General features: G+C 50.7%; 1 protein-coding gene across 7 annotated transcripts in view; it reads left to right on the forward strand.

Annotated features, from left to right (window-relative positions):
• Positions 1-10,017, forward strand: part of TTLL8 (tubulin tyrosine ligase like 8) — a 35,144-nt gene extending 25,127 nt beyond the window's left edge. For 3 of the 7 annotated variants that reach the window (XM_038756300.1, XM_038756302.1, XM_038756306.1), the window contains 4 exons: positions 292-535; positions 5,830-6,265; positions 6,687-7,161; positions 8,622-10,017. In XM_038756300.1, coding sequence (XP_038612228.1) covers positions 292-535; positions 5,830-6,265; positions 6,687-7,161; positions 8,622-8,818 — 1,352 coding nt within the window. In that variant the 3' untranslated portion in view covers positions 8,819-10,017. The remainder of the gene's footprint in view (positions 1-291; positions 536-5,829; positions 6,266-6,686; positions 7,162-8,621) is intronic. The other 4 variants (XM_038756303.1, XM_038756301.1, XM_038756304.1 and 1 more) reach the window with 2 other exon arrangements.
• Positions 10,018-18,210: the final 8,193 nt, after the last annotated feature.

An 18,210-nucleotide genomic window follows, 5' to 3' on the forward strand; every position in this document is an offset into this window, starting at 1 on the left:
CTGCCACTTGTCTGCTGCGTGACTTTGGGCAAGTCCTTTCGATTCTCCGGGCCTCGGTTACCTCATTCGTAAAATGGGGATTAAGACTGTGATTACAACGGGGGTTAGAGCAGTGCGTGGCACATTGTGAGCGCTGAACAAGTACCTTAATCGTTATTATTATCATTCCCGATTCACATTCAAGCCCCATCTAACCCGTAGGCCCAGAGACCCCGCTCTGATGTGGGTCCCCCCGTCCCCCACCCCAAGAGTCCCTCGCGGCCTGTGACCGCCCCGCCTCCCCCTCTCCAGACATCGTCTGCATGGACCGGGTGGAAGACATCTTGGGGCTGGTGAGCTCCACGGAGCAGGCCTCCGCCAAGGACAAGTGGGTGGTCCAGAAATACATCGAGACCCCGCTGCTCATCTACGACACCAAATTTGACATCCGCCAGTGGTTCCTCGTCACCGACTGGAATCCCTTGACCGTTTGGTTCTACAAAGAGAGCTACCTCAGGTTTTCCACCCAGCGCTTTTCCCTGGACAGTTTGGACAGGTAAGCCCGCCCTCCCCCTGCAAAGAAAGGACAATCAATCAATCAATCAATCGTATTTATTGGGCGCTTATTATGTGCAGAGCACTGTACTAAGCGCTTGGGAAGTACAAATTGGCAACATATAGAGACAGTCCCTACCCAACAGTGGGCTCACAGTCTAAAAGACAGCGAAAAGCCCGAGGCATCCCCGACTCAAAGAGGAAGTTCCATGACTCCGGGGCTGGATCCTTAAGCACTAAATAAATACGACTGAGTGAATGAATAAATGTACTTCCCAAGCACTTAGTACGGTGCTCTGCACACAGTAAGCACTCAATAAATACGATTGAATGAATGAATGTACTTCCCAAGCGCTTAGTACGGTGCTCTGCACACAGTAAGCACTTAATAAATACGATTGAATGAATGAATGAATGTACTTCCCAAGTGCTTAGTACGGTGCTCTGCACACAGTAAGCACTTAATAAATATGATTGAATGAATGAATGAATGAATGAATGTACTTCCCAAGCGCTTAGTACAGTGCTGTGCACACAGTAAGAGCTCAATAAATACGATTGAGTGAATGAATGAATGTACTTCCCAAGCGCTTAGTACAGTGCTCTGCACACAGTAAGCGCTCAATAAATACGATTGAGTGAATGAGTGAATGAATTAGAGAAGCAGCGTGGCTCAGTGGAAAGAGCCCGGGCTTTGGAGTCAGAGGTCATGGGTTCAAATCCCAGCTCCGCCACTTGTCAGCTGGGTGACTTTGGGCAAGTCACTTCACTTCTCCGGGCCTCAGTTACCTCATCTGGAAAATGAGGATTAAGACTGTGAGTCCCCTGTGGGACAGCCTGATCACCTTGTAACCTCTTGAGCACTTAGAACAGTGCTTTGCACATAGTAAGCGCTTAATAAATGCCATTATTATTATTATTATTACTCGGCTACTCGCTTGACCTCATCAGAGGACACGGAGTTCCCCCAAAGCTATCAGAAAGCATTTAATGAGCATCTACCTGTGTGAAGAAGCAGTGTGGCCTCGTGGAAAGGGCACGGGCCCGGAACTCATCTGTAGAGTGGGGATGAAGACTGTGAGCCCCATGTGATCACCTTGTATCCCCCCCAGTGCTTAGAACAGTGCTTTGCACATAGTAAGCGCTTAACAAATGCCCTCATTATTATTATTATTATTATGTCAGAGGACATGGGTTCGACTCCCGGTTCTGCCACGTGTCTGCTGTGTGACCTTGGCAAGTCATTTAACTTCTCTGTGCCTCAGTTACCTCATCTGTAAAATGGGGATGAAGACTGTGAGCCCATGTGGGACAGGGCTCCCTGATCCCTGTCCAGCCTGATTACTTTGTATCTACCCTGGTGCTTAGACCAGTGCTTGGCACATAGTAAGCACTTAACAAATAAGCACTTCCCCCTCCCCATCCCCCCCGCCTTACCTCCTTCCCCTCCCCACAGGACCTGTATATATGTTTGTATGTATTTATTACTCTATTTATTTATTTTATTTGTACATATTTATTCTATTTATTTCATTTTGTTAATATGTTTTGTTTTGTTGTCTGTCTCCCCCGTCTAGACTGTGAGCCCGCTGTTGGGTAGGGACCGTCTTTATATGTTGACAACTTGGACTTCCCAAGTGCTCAGTACAGTGCTCTGCACACAAAGCCTTCCTGAAGGCCCATCTCCTCCAAGAGGCCTTCCCTGACTAAGCCCTCCTTTCCTCTTCTACTCTCTTTGCATCTCCATGACGTGCTCCCTTTATTCGAGAAGCAGCGTGGCTCAGTGGAAAGAGCCCGGGCTTTGGAGTCAGGGCTCATGGGTTCGAATCCCGGCTCTGCCAGTTGTCAGCTGTGTGACTTTGGGCAAGTCACTTAACTTCTCTGGGCCTCAGTGACCTCATCTGGAAAATGAGGATTAAGACTGTGAGCCCCTTGTGGGACAACCTGTTCTAATTGTAACCTCCCCATCGCTTAGAACAGTGCTTTGCACATAGTAAGCACTTAATAAATGCCATTATCATTATTATTATTATTATTCATCCCCCCTTCCCAGCCCCACAGCACTTATAATGATAATAATAACGGCATTTGTTAAGCGCTTACTATGTGCACTGTTCTAAGCGCTGGGGGGAGATACAAGGTGATCAGGTTGTCCCACATGGGGCTCCCAAGCCATAATCCCCATTTTACAGATGAGGTAACTGAGGCCCAGAGAAGTGAAGTGATTTGCCCAAAGTCACACAGCTGACAATTGCCAGAGATGTCTCTCCCTTTTAGATTGTGAGCCCACTGTTGGGCAGGGACTGTCTCTATATGTTGCCAATTTGTACTTCCCAAGCGCTTAGTACAGTGCTCTGCACACAGTAAGCGCTCAATAAATACGATTGATGATGATGATGATGGGATTTGAACCCATGACCTCTGACTCCAAAGCCCGTGCTCTTTCCACTGAGCCACGCTGCTTCTCAATAAAATAAATAGAATAATAAATATGGATTTCGGTTGGGTGGTCCGTGCTGGACCGTGAGCCCACTGTTGGGTAGGGACCGTCTCTATATGTTGCCAACTTGGACTTCCCAAGCGCTTAGTACAGTGCTCTGCACACAGTAAGCGCTCAATAAATACGATTGATGATGATGATGATGGGATTTGAACCCATGACCTCTGACTCCAAAGCCCATGCTCTTTCCACTGAGCCACGCTGCTTCTCAATAAAATAAATAGAGTAACAAATATGGATTTTGGTTGGGTGGTCTGTGCTAGACCGTGAGCCCACTGTTGGGTAGGGACCATCTCTATATGTTGCCAACTTGGACTTCCCAAGCGCTTAGTACAGTGCTCTGCACACAGTAAGCGCTCAATAAATATGATTGATTGATTGATTGATTGATTGGATCACCAGAGGAGGGTAAAGGATGGAGAGGGGAGAGTCAGGGGTGTTGGATGGTCCATTCCCGACCATGAGGGTGGGTGCCCAGGATGGCAACGGGCGCACGGTTCTTCCAAGGGTCCAGGGGCCTCTGTCCAAATCCTTGCCCTGAACTGGATGGCTCCCGGGGCCATTGGGACAAATTCGTGACAAACATTTTGTAGAGGAGAAGCGGAGTCTCCTTTGGGGAGTTTCCACGGTCCCCATGAATCATACTCTCCAATGGGCGGGCATCGTCCCCTCTGCATTGTTCCCCGTGACCTTCACCAAGCCGTCGGACCCCGCCCCGGCTGGCACTCCTGCTCGGCGCTGGGGTGGGCCTAGAGCGGAGTATTTGAGCGCTCTTTACCATTCATTCATTCAATCGTATTTATTGAGCGCTTACTGTGTGCAGAGCACTGCGCTAAGCGCTTGGGAAGTACAAGTTGGCAAGTGACTAATGGGGGGAATGACACCCCAAATCCATCACACCCCATCACACTTCCCTAAAGAACTGCTTCTTGCTTGGAACTGATCCACTAGCACTTTTAGCTCCTCAAAGGCATTCATTGTATTCATTCAGTCGCATTTAGTGAGCGCTGACTGTGTGCAGAGCACTGTACTAAGTGCTGGGAATGTACGATATAACAATAAACAGTGACATTCCCTGCCCACAACGAGTTCACAGACTAGAGTGGGGGAGACAGACTTTAGTACAAACAAATAAAATTACAGGTATGTACATATCAAACATTTAGGACAGTGTTCTGCACACAGCAGACCATAAGCAGCGTGGCTCAAGAGAAGCAGCGTGGGTCAGTGGAAAATAGCACGGGCTTTGGAGTCAGAGGTCATGGGTTCAAATCCCAACTCCACCACTTGTCAGCTGAGTGACTTTGGGCAAGTCACTTCACTTCTCTGGGTCTCAGTTACCTCATCTGTAAAATGGGGATGAAGACTGTGAGCCCCCCGTGGGACAACCTGATCAACTTGTAATCTCCCCAGCGCTTAGAACAGTGCTTTGCACATAGTAAGTGCTTAATAAATGCCATTATTATTATTATTATAAGCCCCTTGAGGGCGGGGATGGGGTCTATTAACTCTGTCGTCCTCTCCCAAGCGCTCAGTACAGTGCTCTGTACACAGTAGACTGGAAGCTTCTTGAGGACTGGGCTGGTGTCCACTATTTCTGTTAGACTCTCCCAATGTACTCAGTGCTGGGCCCCTAGCATGTGCTGGACTGTAACGTGGTTATTAATACTAATAATAATAATAATAATAATGATGATGATGAAAATTACAGTACTTGTTAAGCACTTATTATGTGCCAGGCACTATTCTAAACACTGGGGTAGATTCATTCATTCATTCAATTGTATTTATTGAACGCTTACTGTGTGCAGAGCACTGTACTTAGCACTTGGGAAGTACAAGTCGGCAACATATAGAGACGGTCCCTACCCAACAACGGGCTCACAGTCTAGAAGGGGGAGACAGATGACAAATATGTATATATACATATATATACTTATATATGTATATATGTTTGTACGTATTTATTACTCTATTTTATTTGTACATATTTATTATATTTATTTTATTAATATGTTTTGTTCTCTGTCTCCCCCTTCTAGACTGTGAGCTTGCTGTTGGGTAGGGACCGTCTCTATATGTTGCCAACTTATACTTTCCAAGCGTTTAGTACAGTGCTCTGCACACAGTAAGCGCTCAATAAATATGACTGAATGAATGAATGAATGAAAACAAAACATGTGGACTGGTGTCAAGTCTCAGAACAAACAGAATTAAAGCTAAGAAGGTCAATCAGGTTGGACACAGTCCCTGTCCCTCATGGGGCTCACACTCTTGATCCCCATTTTCCAGATGAGGTTAACTGAGGCCCAGAGAAGTGAAGGGACTTGACCAAGGTCACCCAGCTGACGTCTGGCAGAACCGGGATTAGAATCTGGGTCCTTCAGACTCTCAGGCCTGTACCCTATCCACTAAGCCATGCGATAAGGCTTTGAAGCCGGGGAGAGTAATCGTCGGTCGGTTTTGAGGAGGGAGGGCCATCCATACGCCCGGTTTTCCAACCCTTGACCCCAGCCGCCAGATGCTGCCTCTTCGAGAAGCAGCGTGGCTCAGTGGAAAGAGCACAGGCTTTGGAGTCAGAGGTCATGAGTTCAAATCCCGGCTCTGCCAATTGTTAGCTGTGTGACTTTGGGCAATTCACTTCACTTCTCTGTGCCTCAGTTACCTCATCTATAAAATGGGGATTAAGACTGTGAGCCCCCTGTGGGACAACCAGATCACCGTGTAACCTCCATGCTTTGCACATAGTAAGCGCTTAATAAATGCCATCATCATTATTATTATTAATATTCCAGCTCCATCCACCTCTGCAACAACTCGGTCCAGAAGCACCTGGTCAACGCGGCGGACCGGAGTCCCCAGCTGCCCGCCTACAACATGTGGACGAGCACTCGTTTCCGGGAGTACCTGCAGCGGAAGGGCCGGGGCGGCGTCTGGCAGGCCGTCATCTACCCGGCCATGAAGAGGGCCGTGGGCCACGCCCTGAAGGTGGCCCAGGACCACGTGGAGCCGCGGAGGAACAGCTTCGAGCTGTATGGCGCCGACTTCATCCTGGGCAAGGACTTCCGGCCTTGGCTGATCGAGATCAACTCCAGCCCCACCATGCTCCCGTCCACCCCGGTCACCGCCCAGCTGTGCGCCCAGGTGCAGGAGGACACCGTCAGGGTGGTGATTGATCGGAAGCTGGACCGGAACTGTGACATCGGGAACTTCGAGCTGCTGTGGAAACAGGTGAGGAGGCAGTGGCGGTCCGGGGGAGTCACTTCCTCCCGGTCCCCTGGGCCCCAGACGTGTAGGACGCGATTCCCTCTTTCTTTTTGTAATGGCATTTGTTAATTCCATTCCAGGCACTTTACTGAGCACTGGGGGAGATCCAAGATGATCAGGTTGGGCACAGCCCCGTCCCACACGGGGCTCACAGTCTTAACCCCCATTTTACAGATGAGGGAACTGAGGCCCAGAGAATCGAAGTGACTCGCCCAGCGTCCCACAACAGACAAGTGGCGTACCTGGGATTAGAACCCAGGTCCGTCCAACTCCCGGGTCTGGGTTCTATCCACGCGGCCGCACCGCCTCTAACGTGGCCTTCTATAAGCGTCAATTAGCTTCGACGCTAAACGCCCTCTCTCTGTCTCTCTGTCTCTGTTTCCAGCCGATGGTCGCGCTCCCCCGCTTTAGCGGGTCAAGCCTTTGCGTGGAAGGGGTCAGCCTCCAGAAGTCCAGAAAGCCCCAGGCGTCCATCTGCACGGTCAACCTGCTGGGGCAGCTGGCCAGCACCCAGGCCCCGCGGGGTCCGGTCCCGGCGGGCGGCCGAACCCACGTGCCCGAGCCGGTCCGGCCTAGGGCCGCCTGCCACCCTGGGAAGTGGAAGGGGGAGAAGGTGGTCTCCTGCAGCCTGCCCGAGCCCGGTCGGGGCCCCCCGGATGGAAGCTGCAGAGCCTCCAAGGTGGAATTCCCGGCTGTTCCCTTCCGGGCCGAAGAGAACATCTCCCGGAGCCCCCAGAGGCTCCTGGCGGCCCGGCCCCAGAACCTCCCCAACACCGGTGCCCCCGTCAGCCCCGCGGCCCTGGTGCTCCGGAACCTGAAGATCCGAGACAGATCCTGGTTCCGGCCAGCCAAGGGATCAGGTAGCGTCCGCTTCGTCTCCGCATCCCGTTGGCCTCCCGGCCCGACGTCGCCGAGGCCACCCTGCCAACACTTGGCTTTTCCTGGGTGGACTTGGCCCTGGATATCATCCTCCTCCTCATCATCATCCCTGGGTCATTTGTTAAGTGCCTAGTAGGCCTTAACAAATGCAGTGTGGCGTAGTAAATAGATCCCAGGCCTGGGAATCAGGAGGTCATGGGTTCTAATCCCGGCTCCGCCACTTGTCTGCTGTGTGAACCCATGACCTCTGACTCCAAAGCCCGTACTCTTTTCACTGAGCCACGCTGCTTCTCAGTGGAGTGCCGGCTGTGTGCAGAGCATCTGGGAGAGTAGAAGGGCATCTGAAGGTCTTGACTGCAGCGTCCAATGAATCAATGGTATTTATTGAGCGCTTACTGTGTGCACAGCACTGTACTAAGTACACTATAAAGGAGCTGGTAAACAGATCCCCTTCCCACAGTGAGCCTACGGTCTAGAGGGGGATACAGACATTAATATAAATAAATTATGGATATGTACAAAAGTGTTGTGGGTCTGAGGGAGGGGCGAATAGAAAGTGCAAATCCAGGTGCAAGGGTGACACAGGAGTGAGAGAAAAGGAAACAAGGGCGTAGTGAGGTAAGGCCTGTTGGAGGAGATGGACTTTTTAATAGGGCTTTGAAGATGGGACCAGTGATGGTCTGTCTGATATGAAGAGAAAGGGCGTTCCAGGCCAGAGGCAGGATGTGGGCGAGAGTTTGGCGGCTAAACGGACGGGTTTTAGGTACGGTGAGTAGGTCCTCATTACAGGAGCAAAGTATGTGGGCTGAGCCACAGTACGCAAGGTAGGAGAGGGCGAGGTGATCGAGTGCTTTAAAGCCATTGGCGAGGAGTTTGTGTTTGATGGGGAGGTGGACGGGTAACCACTGGAGGTTTTCAAGGAATGGGGAAAGACAAACTGAATGGTGCCGTAGGAAAGTGATCTGGGCAGCCAAGGGAAGTATGGACTGGAGCGGGGAGAGACAGGAGGCAGGGAGGTCAGCAAGGAGGCTGATGCAGTAATCGAGGTGGGATAGGATAACACGGTAGCAGTTTGGATGGAGAAGAAAAGGAGGTAACGTCTGAGTAGGTCTCCTCCCAAGCCCGCCCATTCACTCTGAGGAAGCAGTGTGGCTTAGTGGATAGACTCCGGGCCTGGGGGTCAGAAGGACCTGGGTTCCAATCCCCGCTCCGCCACTTGTCTCCTACGTGACCTTGACCAAGTCACTTCACTTCTCTGTGCCTCAGTTCCCTCATCTGTAAAATGGGGATTAAGGCTGTGACCCCCATGCGGGACAGGGGCGGTGCCCAACCCGATTAGCTTGTATCTACTCCAGCGCTTAGTACAGTGCCTGGCATGTAGCGTTTAAAAAAGACCATGCCAAAAAAAATACCATATGGGTCGCTGTCTCTCTGTCTCGAGGTTTTCCACGCAGTTTGAAGAACCCTTGCCTCGTGTGCAGACGTACCTTCCAGCTGGAAAAGTCATGCAAACACTGCAGCTCTTTCCACGCCACCGTCTTTCAAGAAGGTGCTTTCATCCCCCTAACCGCCCAGGGCTCCCTGGTGAAGAAGGCCGCAAACAGCGGCTGGGGCGCCCAGAAGACCGCCCGGCCCTAGGAGACCCCAGACCCATTTCGTTTCTACAAAGAGACCCCTCCTTGCCCCCCACTGATGCTGCTTTGGACAAGGGACGTGAGTCCCATGATGACATTTGCTTCTCCAATTGTTTCCGGCCTCCCGGTGAATCCCAAGCTGGTGAAACCGGGAGCCCCAGGGCACGGGGAGCTTTTCTCCATGACCCCCACCCCCCCCCCACCCCCCGCCGAAATGGGTTGGCAAGAGTGAGATAGCCAAGGAGGAATTTTGGGAATTTTCTTCCCTGAAGACTTCCAGCACGTCAACCCCTAAAGATGTCCTGCTCTCTCGCAGTCCGCGCCTCAAGCCTCTCCGGCTCCCCGTGGCCAGGCCCGAAGTCCCGGGGTCGAAGGTGACCTTGGGGATCTAAAAGGTTCCACGTCCCAGTTTAGGGTTCCCCCCACCTCTCTCTGCACCCTCTCTGTCCTCCGGTAGAATCAGAAACCGAGCCAGACTCTCCAACGTGTCGGTAGAACGGGATTTGGCAAGACACGGGCAGCGAAAGAAGTTTTGGAAAGCCCGGAGTTAACTTTCCCTCTGAACCCCAGGACACAGGGCCTCATAGCCAGATTTCAGCCCTAGGGGAATGGGGGCTGGGTTAGGCCTGAGCAAGATGGGGAGAAGGCTGGGAGCTGCTGGGGGCGAATCCTATGAAATCCAGAGCGCTAAGTGACATTGGGATTCCGGAGAGGATTGCCAACAAACACTTTTTCCCACCCCAACTTTTCCTTGGAATTGGAGCCCCCAGCTCTGCCCCTGGATTACAGAGGGGCCAGACAACTCGCCAAGCTGGCCTACATCTTTCCAAAACCCCATGTCTGTCCCAACGGGGCCCGGATCCTCGGACTCAGAGATCTCCTGGATCCTCGGCCTGGCTCTGCTGGGTGGAGGCTTTCTCCCGGAAACTGTAGCCACAGTGGGGATTTCAACGGCCCTGGAGGAAGTGGAAACCAGAGCCAAGAGGCCCCCGGACGGGCAAGCTTCCTGGCGAGGATGGGGCCACGCTCGATCGTTACTGATGAACCCCGGACATCGTGGTCTGGAGACCAATTTCCCGCCGTTCTCCCTTCCCAAATAAAACCGACCCATTCGAATCCCTGTGATTGCTGCTGAATGAGGGGAATAAATTGATTGATTGTCTTGGTTGGCCTTCCGATGCAGTGGTTTATCACCATCATAACGCTAATTATGGTATTCGTTAAGCGCCGACTCTGGGTCAAGCACTGTGCTAAGTGCTGGGGCAAGTACAAGTTAATAATAATAATGATGACATTTGTTAAGCGTTTATTATGTGCAAAGCACTGTTCTAAGTGCTGGGGGGATATGAGGTGATCGGGTTGTCCCACGTCGGGCTCACAGTCTTAATCCCCATTTTAGAGATGATGATGATGATGATGATGGTATTTGTTAAGCGCTTACTATGTGCAAAGCACTGTTCTAAGTGCTGGGGAGGTTACAAGGTGATCAGGTTGTCCCACGTGGAGCTCACAGTCTTCATCCCCATTTTCCAGATGAGGGAACTGAGACACAGAGAAGTGAAGTGACTTGCCCTAGATCACACAGCTGACAAGTGGCAGAGCCGGGATTCGAACCCATGACTGCTGACTCCCAAGCCCGCACTCTTTCCACTGAGCCACGCCGCTTCTCTAATCGAGTTAATCGAGTTGGAGACAGCCCAAGTCCCACACGGGGCTCACAGTCTTAATCCCCATTTTACAGATGAGGTAACTAAGGTATAGAGAAGTGAAGCGACTTGGCCAAGGTCATTCAGCAGACAAGTGGTGGAGCCGGGATTAGAACCCAGGTCCTTCTGAGTCCCATGCCCAGGCTCTATCCGCTAAGCCAGAGTTCTGTTCCGATCACCTTTCATGTGCAGAGACCTGTGTTGGTCACCAATTCTACTGGCTCCCTACACCAGCCAGTCCAGAGCATATGGGACACATAAAGAAATAAAAAGCAATTCCTTCCCTCATTCAATTGTTTTTATTGAGTGTGTACTGTACTGTACTGTACTGTACTGTGCTGGCAAAGTACTGTAGTAAGTGCTTAGTACCCTCTTGGAGTTTCCATGAGCTTAGTACAGTGCTCTCTGCACACAGTAAGCGCTCAATAAATATGATTGAATGAATGAATGAACTGTGTGAGACCCAGGGCTTAGTATAGTGCTTGGTCCTTAGTAAGCACTTAATAAACATTAGAAAAACAGCGTGGCTCAGTGGAAAGAGCATGGTCTTTGGAGTCAGAGGTCATGGGTTCCAGTCCCGGCTCCACCAACTGTCAGCTGTTGACTTTGGGCAAGTCACTTAGCTTCTCTGTGCCTCAGTTCCCTCATCTGTAAAATGGGGATTAAGACTGTGAGCCCCCAGTGGGGCAACCTGATCATCTTGTAACCTTCCCAGCGCTTAGAACAGTGTTTTGCACATAGTAAGTGCTTAATAAATGCCATCATTGTTATTATTTTGATTATTATTCTCATTATTATTCTAGTGGGCATTATTCAGTCTTCCCAGAGCCAGCGCTCCAAACAGAAGGCCATTTTCAATTGCTGCCCACTGCAGTGACCTGCCTTCTGCTGCTTCCTGCTAACTTCCTTCCTCACTTTTGCTACTTCCTCCCAACTGCCCTGGCCTGAACCATGTCACATTCTTCGAGGTTTCCTCCACTGGGTCTTCAAAAGTTTCCTCTCCCTGCCCTGTGTTACTGCTCCGCTCTACCGACTGTCTCCTCACATATCCATCCGTTTTCCTCACACATCCATCTCTATTCTCCTCACACATTTGTCCGCTCTCCTCACACATCTGTCCGTTCTCCTCAATTGTCCATCCATCCTCATCACACATCCATCTATTCTACTCACACAGCCATCCATTCTCCTCACACGTCTGTCTGTTCTCCTCACACGTCCATCCGTTCTCCTCACACATCCATCTCTATTCTCCTCACACAGCCATCCATTCTCCTCACACATCTGTCCGTTCTCCTCACACATCTGTCCGTTCTCCTCAATTGTCCATCCATCCTCCTCACACAACCATCCATTCTCCACACACATCCATCCATTCTCCTCACACGTCTGCTTGTTCTCCTCACACCTCCATCCGTTCTCCTCACACATCCATCTCTATTCTCCTCACACAGCCATCCATTCTCCTCACACGTCTGTCCGTTCTCCTCAATTGTCTGTCCATCCTCCTCACACATCCATTCATTCTCCTCACACAGCCATCCATTCTCCTCACATGTCTGTCTGTTCTCCTCACATGTCCATCCGTTCTCCTCACACATCCATCTCTATTCGCCTCACGCAGCCATCCATTCTCCTCACACATCTGTCCGTTCTCCTCACACATCTGTCTGTTCTCCTCAATTGTCTGTCCATCCCCCTCACACATCCATCCATTCTCCTCACACGTCTGTCAGTTCTCCTCACACGTCCATCTGTTCTCCTCACACATCCATCTCTATTCTCCTCATACAGCCATCCGTTCTCCTCACACGTCTGTCCGTTCTCCTCACACGTCTGTCCGTTCTCCTCACACAGCCATCCATTCTCCTCACACAGCCATCCATTCTCCTCACATGGCTGTCTGTTCTCCTCACACGTCCATCCGTTCTCCTCACACATCCATCTCTATTCTCCTCACACAGCCATCCATTCTCCTCACACAGCTGTCCCTCCTCTTCACACGGCTGTCCATTCTCCTCACATGTCCACCCTTTCTCCTCAATTGTCCATCCATTCTCCTCACACATCCATCCATTCTCCTCACACAGCCATCCATTCTCCTCACACAGCCGTTCTCCTCACACAATCTATCTGTTCTCCTCACACGTCCCTCCGTTCTCCTCAATTGTCCATCCATCCTCCTCACACATCCGTCTATTCTCTTCACACGTGCCATTCACCCTCCTTACGCTTCCCAGCCGGCGAAGGTAAGATGAGACAAGCTGGCAGTCTGACGGTGCTCCAGGATCTTGACGAACTGTACTTTCCAAGCGCTTAGTAGAGTGCTCTGCACACAGTAAGCGCTCAATAAATATGGTTGAATGAATGGCTCCAGCTCGACACACGTTGATCAGTACTGAGAACCCAGGTCTTCTGTCTCTCAGGCCTCAGGCTCTTTCTACTAGGCTTTCTTCATTATTCATTCATTTATTCATTCATTTCTTCATTCATGCCATTATTATTATTATTATTATCACTCTCAGCTTTCTTCAGATGAACAGTTGATCTGTGTGTGTGTGTGTGTTTCTCAAGAGGAGCTCTCCTATGAGTGATTTAAGGACTTTGGAGACCATCTCAGCCTGCCAAACTGAAGAGTTTCCTGGAGGAACAGAATTGCGTTCTGATGCCAGCCTCCCTTGGGCCTGGTGATGTAGAATAGTTCACTTGGATCCGGACCCCAACCCCAGTCCTATTTTAGTTCGTCGGAGGTGGGGAAAGGGTCTAAGAAGGCTCTTCAACGTGGCTCAGTGGAAAAGAGCACGGGTTGGGAGTCAGAGGTCAGGGTTCAAATCCCGGCTCTGCCACTTGTCAGCTGGGTGACTCTGGGCAAGTCGCTTCACTTCTCTGGGCCTCAGTTCCCTCATCTGGAAAATGGGGACGAAGACTGTGAGCCCCCCGTGGGACAACTTGATCACCTTGTAACCTCCCCAGCGCTTAGAACAGTGCATTGCATATAGTAAGCGCTTAATAAATGCTATTATTATTATTATTATTATTAAAGTGTTGGAGCCGGCATTAGAACCCAGGTCCTCTGACTCCTAAACCCATGCTCTTTCCACCTGGCCACACAACAGAGTTGGTTGACACATTCCCTGCCCACAGTGAGCTTACAATCTAGAGGGGGAACTAGACTGTACTCTCCCAAATGCTTAAGCGGGGTACTCAGTACCCAGTAAGTGCTCAATAAGTAGCACGTACTGAATACCAGCCGGCACAAGAATTGCACGGACTGATGATGGTCGGTGGTCTGTCTCCCCCCATCTAGCCTGTAAGCTCGTTGTGGGCAGGGAACGTGCCTGTTTATTGTTGGATTGCACTCTCCCAAGCGCTTAGTACAGTGCTCTGCACACTGTAAGTGTTGAATACATACGATTGAATGAATAAATTGACCAGCTTGAACAACTTGAACAGCTTGAACAGCTTGGAACTGTGTATATACTGTGTGAATAAATGAATGATTCTGATAACGAATGAGACTCTGGCATGCTAACTAGTTACGCGACCCCCCGAGTTCACCTCCTCCAGGAGGCCTTCCCAGACTGAGCCCCTTCCTTCCTCTCCCCCTCGTCCCCCTCTCCATCCCCCCCATCTTACCTCCTTCCCTTCCCCACAGCACCTGTATATATGTATATATGTTTGTACATATTTATTACTCTATTTATTTATTTATTTTACTTGTACATATCTATTCTATTTATTTTATTTTGTTAGTATGTTTGGTTTTGTTCTCTGTCTCCCCCCTTTTACACTGTGAGCCCACTGTTGGGTAGGGACTGTCTCTATATGTTGCCAATTTGTACTTCCCAAGCGCTTAGTACAGTGCTCTGCACATAGTAAGCGCTCAATAAATACGATTGATGATGATGATGATGATCTTGTGGGGGCTGTCAGGGTCTCCGCTGAGGCCCGAGTGGAAAAAAGAGGCTGCTCTCTGGCCGGGGCCTGAATATCTCGGTTTCCCCCTCACCCCTTCCCCTCTCCTGCCCAGGAGCTTCCCCGCCAAGGTGCCCTCGGCATGATGCCAGGCGGGTGGAGGAATTCCCCGGCCGAGGCATCATGCAAATTCCACCCTGCCCCGACCTGCCCCTCCGCTCACCCTGGGAGCCTGAAGAGGTTGAGTTCCACTCCTTGTTTGGGCGGACCCTTCCCGCCACCTCCCCGGCTCCGGGCCCTGTCCTCATGCTACCGTGGTCCCGGGGGCCAGGGGAAGAGGAGTAGGAGGGATTTCCACCATCACAATAATCCTAAGAATTGTGGTAAGTGCCAAACATTGTGATAACCATTGAGGTCAATACCCCATTCGCCCGAGGCCACCGAGCTGGGCCGATTCAATGCCTTCAAAGCCTTATTTGGGGAAGCGGCATGGTGTAGTGGATAGAGCACGGCCCGGGCGTCAGAGGGTCATGGGTTTTAATCCCCACTCTGCCACTTGTCCGCCGTGTGACCTTGGGCAAGTCACTACATTTCTATGGGCTTCAGTTCCCTCTTCTGTAAAATGGGGAGGCTGGGAGCCTCACATGGGACAGGGACTGTGTCCAACCCAATTTTCTTGTACCCACCCCAATGCCCAGTACAGTGCCTGGCACATAGTAAGTGCTTAACAAATACAATTAATATTATTTTTTACTGAAGGCATATCTCCTCCGAGAGGACTTCCCTGACTAAGCCCTCCTTTCCTCTTCTCCCACTCCCTTCTGCGTCCCCCTGACTTGCTTCCTTTATTCATCCCCCCCACCAGCCAGCCCCACAGCACTTATGTCCGTATCTGTCATTTATTTATTTATTTATATTGTTGTCTGTCTCCCCCTCTAGATTGTAAACTCATGGTGGGCAGGGAATATGTCAGTTTATTATTGTATTGTACTCTCCCAAGAGCTTAGTACAGTGCTCCGCACACAGTAAGTGCTCAATAAATACTATTGAATGAATGAACACCCTTTCAGGGCTTCCCACCAAACTCCCCTCAGGGTCCCTCTGTGAGGACTACTCGCCCTGGACAGCTGGGACCTGGACTCAAGTTGGCCTGCAGAAAGGCACTAAAAATGGGGGAAGGAGAGGGAAGCAAGCAGGTAACTCAGCCATTAAGCCAGGAGGTAGCCGCGGGCTAGCCAGAAGGGGAATTCAGAGCCCCAAAGGCATCAGCATTAGAGAAGCAGCGTGGCTCAGTGGAAAAAGCCCAGGCTTTGGAATCAGAGGTCATGGGTTCAAATCCCCGCTCCAGCAATTGTCAGTTGTGTGACTTTGGGCAAGTCACTTAACTTCTCTGGGCCTCAGTTACCTCATCCGTAAAATGGGGATTAAGACTATGAGCCCCCTGTAGGACAACCTGATCATCTTGTAACCACTCCTGTGCTTAGAACAGTGCTTTGCACATAGTAAGCGCTTAATAAATGCCATCATTAATATTATCAGCTTCCAGCCCAGAGCCGGGCCCTCCGTCCCTTTCCTGGGTGGGCTCCGTCATCCCGGCCTGGGTCAGGGGAAGGTCTGGGCCACAAACCCATCCCTGCCCTCTGACTGGGGAGGCCGCTAGACTGTGAGCTCACTGTGGGCAGGGAATGAATCTGCTTATTGCTACTTTGTACTCTCCCAAATGCTTAGTACAATGCTCTGCACCCAGTAAGCTCTCAATTAATATGATTGAATGAATGAGTGCCTCCCAGGCGCTGCAAAGGTTGTCTTGAAGAGCTCTTCTTTCCTCTTCTCCCACTCCCTTCTGCATCGCCCTGACTTGCTCCCTTAATTCATCCTCTCTCCCAGCCCCACAGCACTTATGTCCATATCTGTCATTTATTGATTTCTATTAACATCTGCCTCCCTCTCTAGCTGTAAGCTTGCTGTGGACAGGGAATGTGTATCCCAACTCTGTTATATTAGACTCTCCCAAGCACTTAGTACAGTGCTCTCCGCAGAGTAAGTGCGCAATAAATACGATTGACTGATTGACTAACTGAATTGATAACAGATACCATCCTGCCCGGAATTCATGGCAGACTTTCACCCCAGTTGCCTCCTTGGCTCCTGAGAGATTAGTATTCCTCTCTCCATTTGACAGATAACACAGTGACTAATTTACCTATCCAATGTCACTCAGCAGGCCAATGGCTGAACCAGTAGAAGTAGGAATAATAATCATAATTATCATTATTAATAATAATAATAACACTTGTTAAGCACTTACTGTATACCAAGCACCGTTCTAAGTGCTGGGGAAGTTACAAGTTAATTCATTCATTCATTCAATCGTATTTATTGAGCACTTACTGTGTGCAGAGCATTGTACTAAGCGCTTGGGAGGTACAAGTTGGCAACATATAGAGATGGTCCCTACCCAACAGCGGGCTCACAGTCTAGAATGGGGAGTTAATCTAGAAGTTAATCAGGTTGGACACAGTCCCTGTCCCACATGGGACTCTTAATCCTCATTTTACAGATGAGGTCACTGAGGCCCAGAGAAGTGAAGTGTCTTGCCCAAGGTCACACAGCACAGAAGTGGCGGAGCCGGGTTTAGAACCCATGTCCTTCTGATCTCAGGCCTGTGCTCTGTCCACCAAGCCATGTTGCTGCCTCCTTATAGGTTAATGGAAGAAAAAAAAGGCTCAGAGAGGCACCGTGACTTGTCAAAGGTTGCACAGCAGGCCAGGGGCAGAGCATTCATTCATTCATTCATTCAATCGTATTTACTGAGTGCTTACTGTGTGCAGAGCACTGTATTAAGTGCTTGGGAAGTCCAAGTTGGCAACATATAGAGACGGTCCCTACCCAACAGTGGGCTCACAGTCTAGGAGGGGGAGACAGACAACAAAACAAAACATATTAACAAAATAAAATAAATAGAATAAGTATGTACAAATGAAATAAATAAATAGAGTAATAAATACGGACAAACATATATACATATATACAGGTGCTGTGGGGAGGGGAAGGAGGTAAGGCAGAGGGGATGGGGAGGGGGAGGAGGGGGAGAGGAAGGAGGGGGCTCAGTGTGCGAAGGCCTCCTGGAGGAGGTGAGCTCTCAGTAGGGCTTTGGAGGGAGGAAGAGAGCTAGCTTGGCGGATGTGCGGAGGGAGGACATTCCGGGTCAGGGGGATGACGTGAGCCGGGGGTCAACGGTGGGACAGGTGAGAATGAGGCACGGTGAGGAGATTACTAGAAGCCTGGTATCCTGACTCCCGGGCCCCTGAGGGGCTAGCCCAGGCTACCTGAGATGGGGCCCTCAACAGTGAGGTTCACCAGCTGCTTTGTGTCCCTCAGTTGGGGATGACTAGGGTTGTTTCAGCTCCGCTGGTAAAACGGCCACAAAGCAGCCCTGTTGAGTCCCAGCGGGTGGAATAGGCCCCCAGGGGCCACCAGGTGGGCTCTGAGCCCCGGGCCCCAATGGCCGGCCAACCGGGACACGGAGCGGCATTGCCAAGGACCTTGCTGTTCTGTGGCACGGTGCCCAGAAGGACACAGGGACCTCACCCCGGGCAGGGCAAGAACCCAAGCACCCACTTGCATCGCCTCCCTGCTCCAAAGCAAGTAGTCTTCTGCCTCCTCCTTCCCTCTCCCCCTCCACCTTCCCCCTCTAGACTGTAAACCTCATCAGGGGCAGGGAACATGACTGCTAATGCTGTCGTACTCTCCCGAGTGCTTAGTACAGTGCTCC

The sequence above is a fragment of the Tachyglossus aculeatus genome, chromosome 14 (assembly GCF_015852505.1).
Source record: "Tachyglossus aculeatus isolate mTacAcu1 chromosome 14, mTacAcu1.pri, whole genome shotgun sequence".
Lineage (NCBI taxonomy): Eukaryota > Metazoa > Chordata > Mammalia > Monotremata > Tachyglossidae > Tachyglossus > Tachyglossus aculeatus.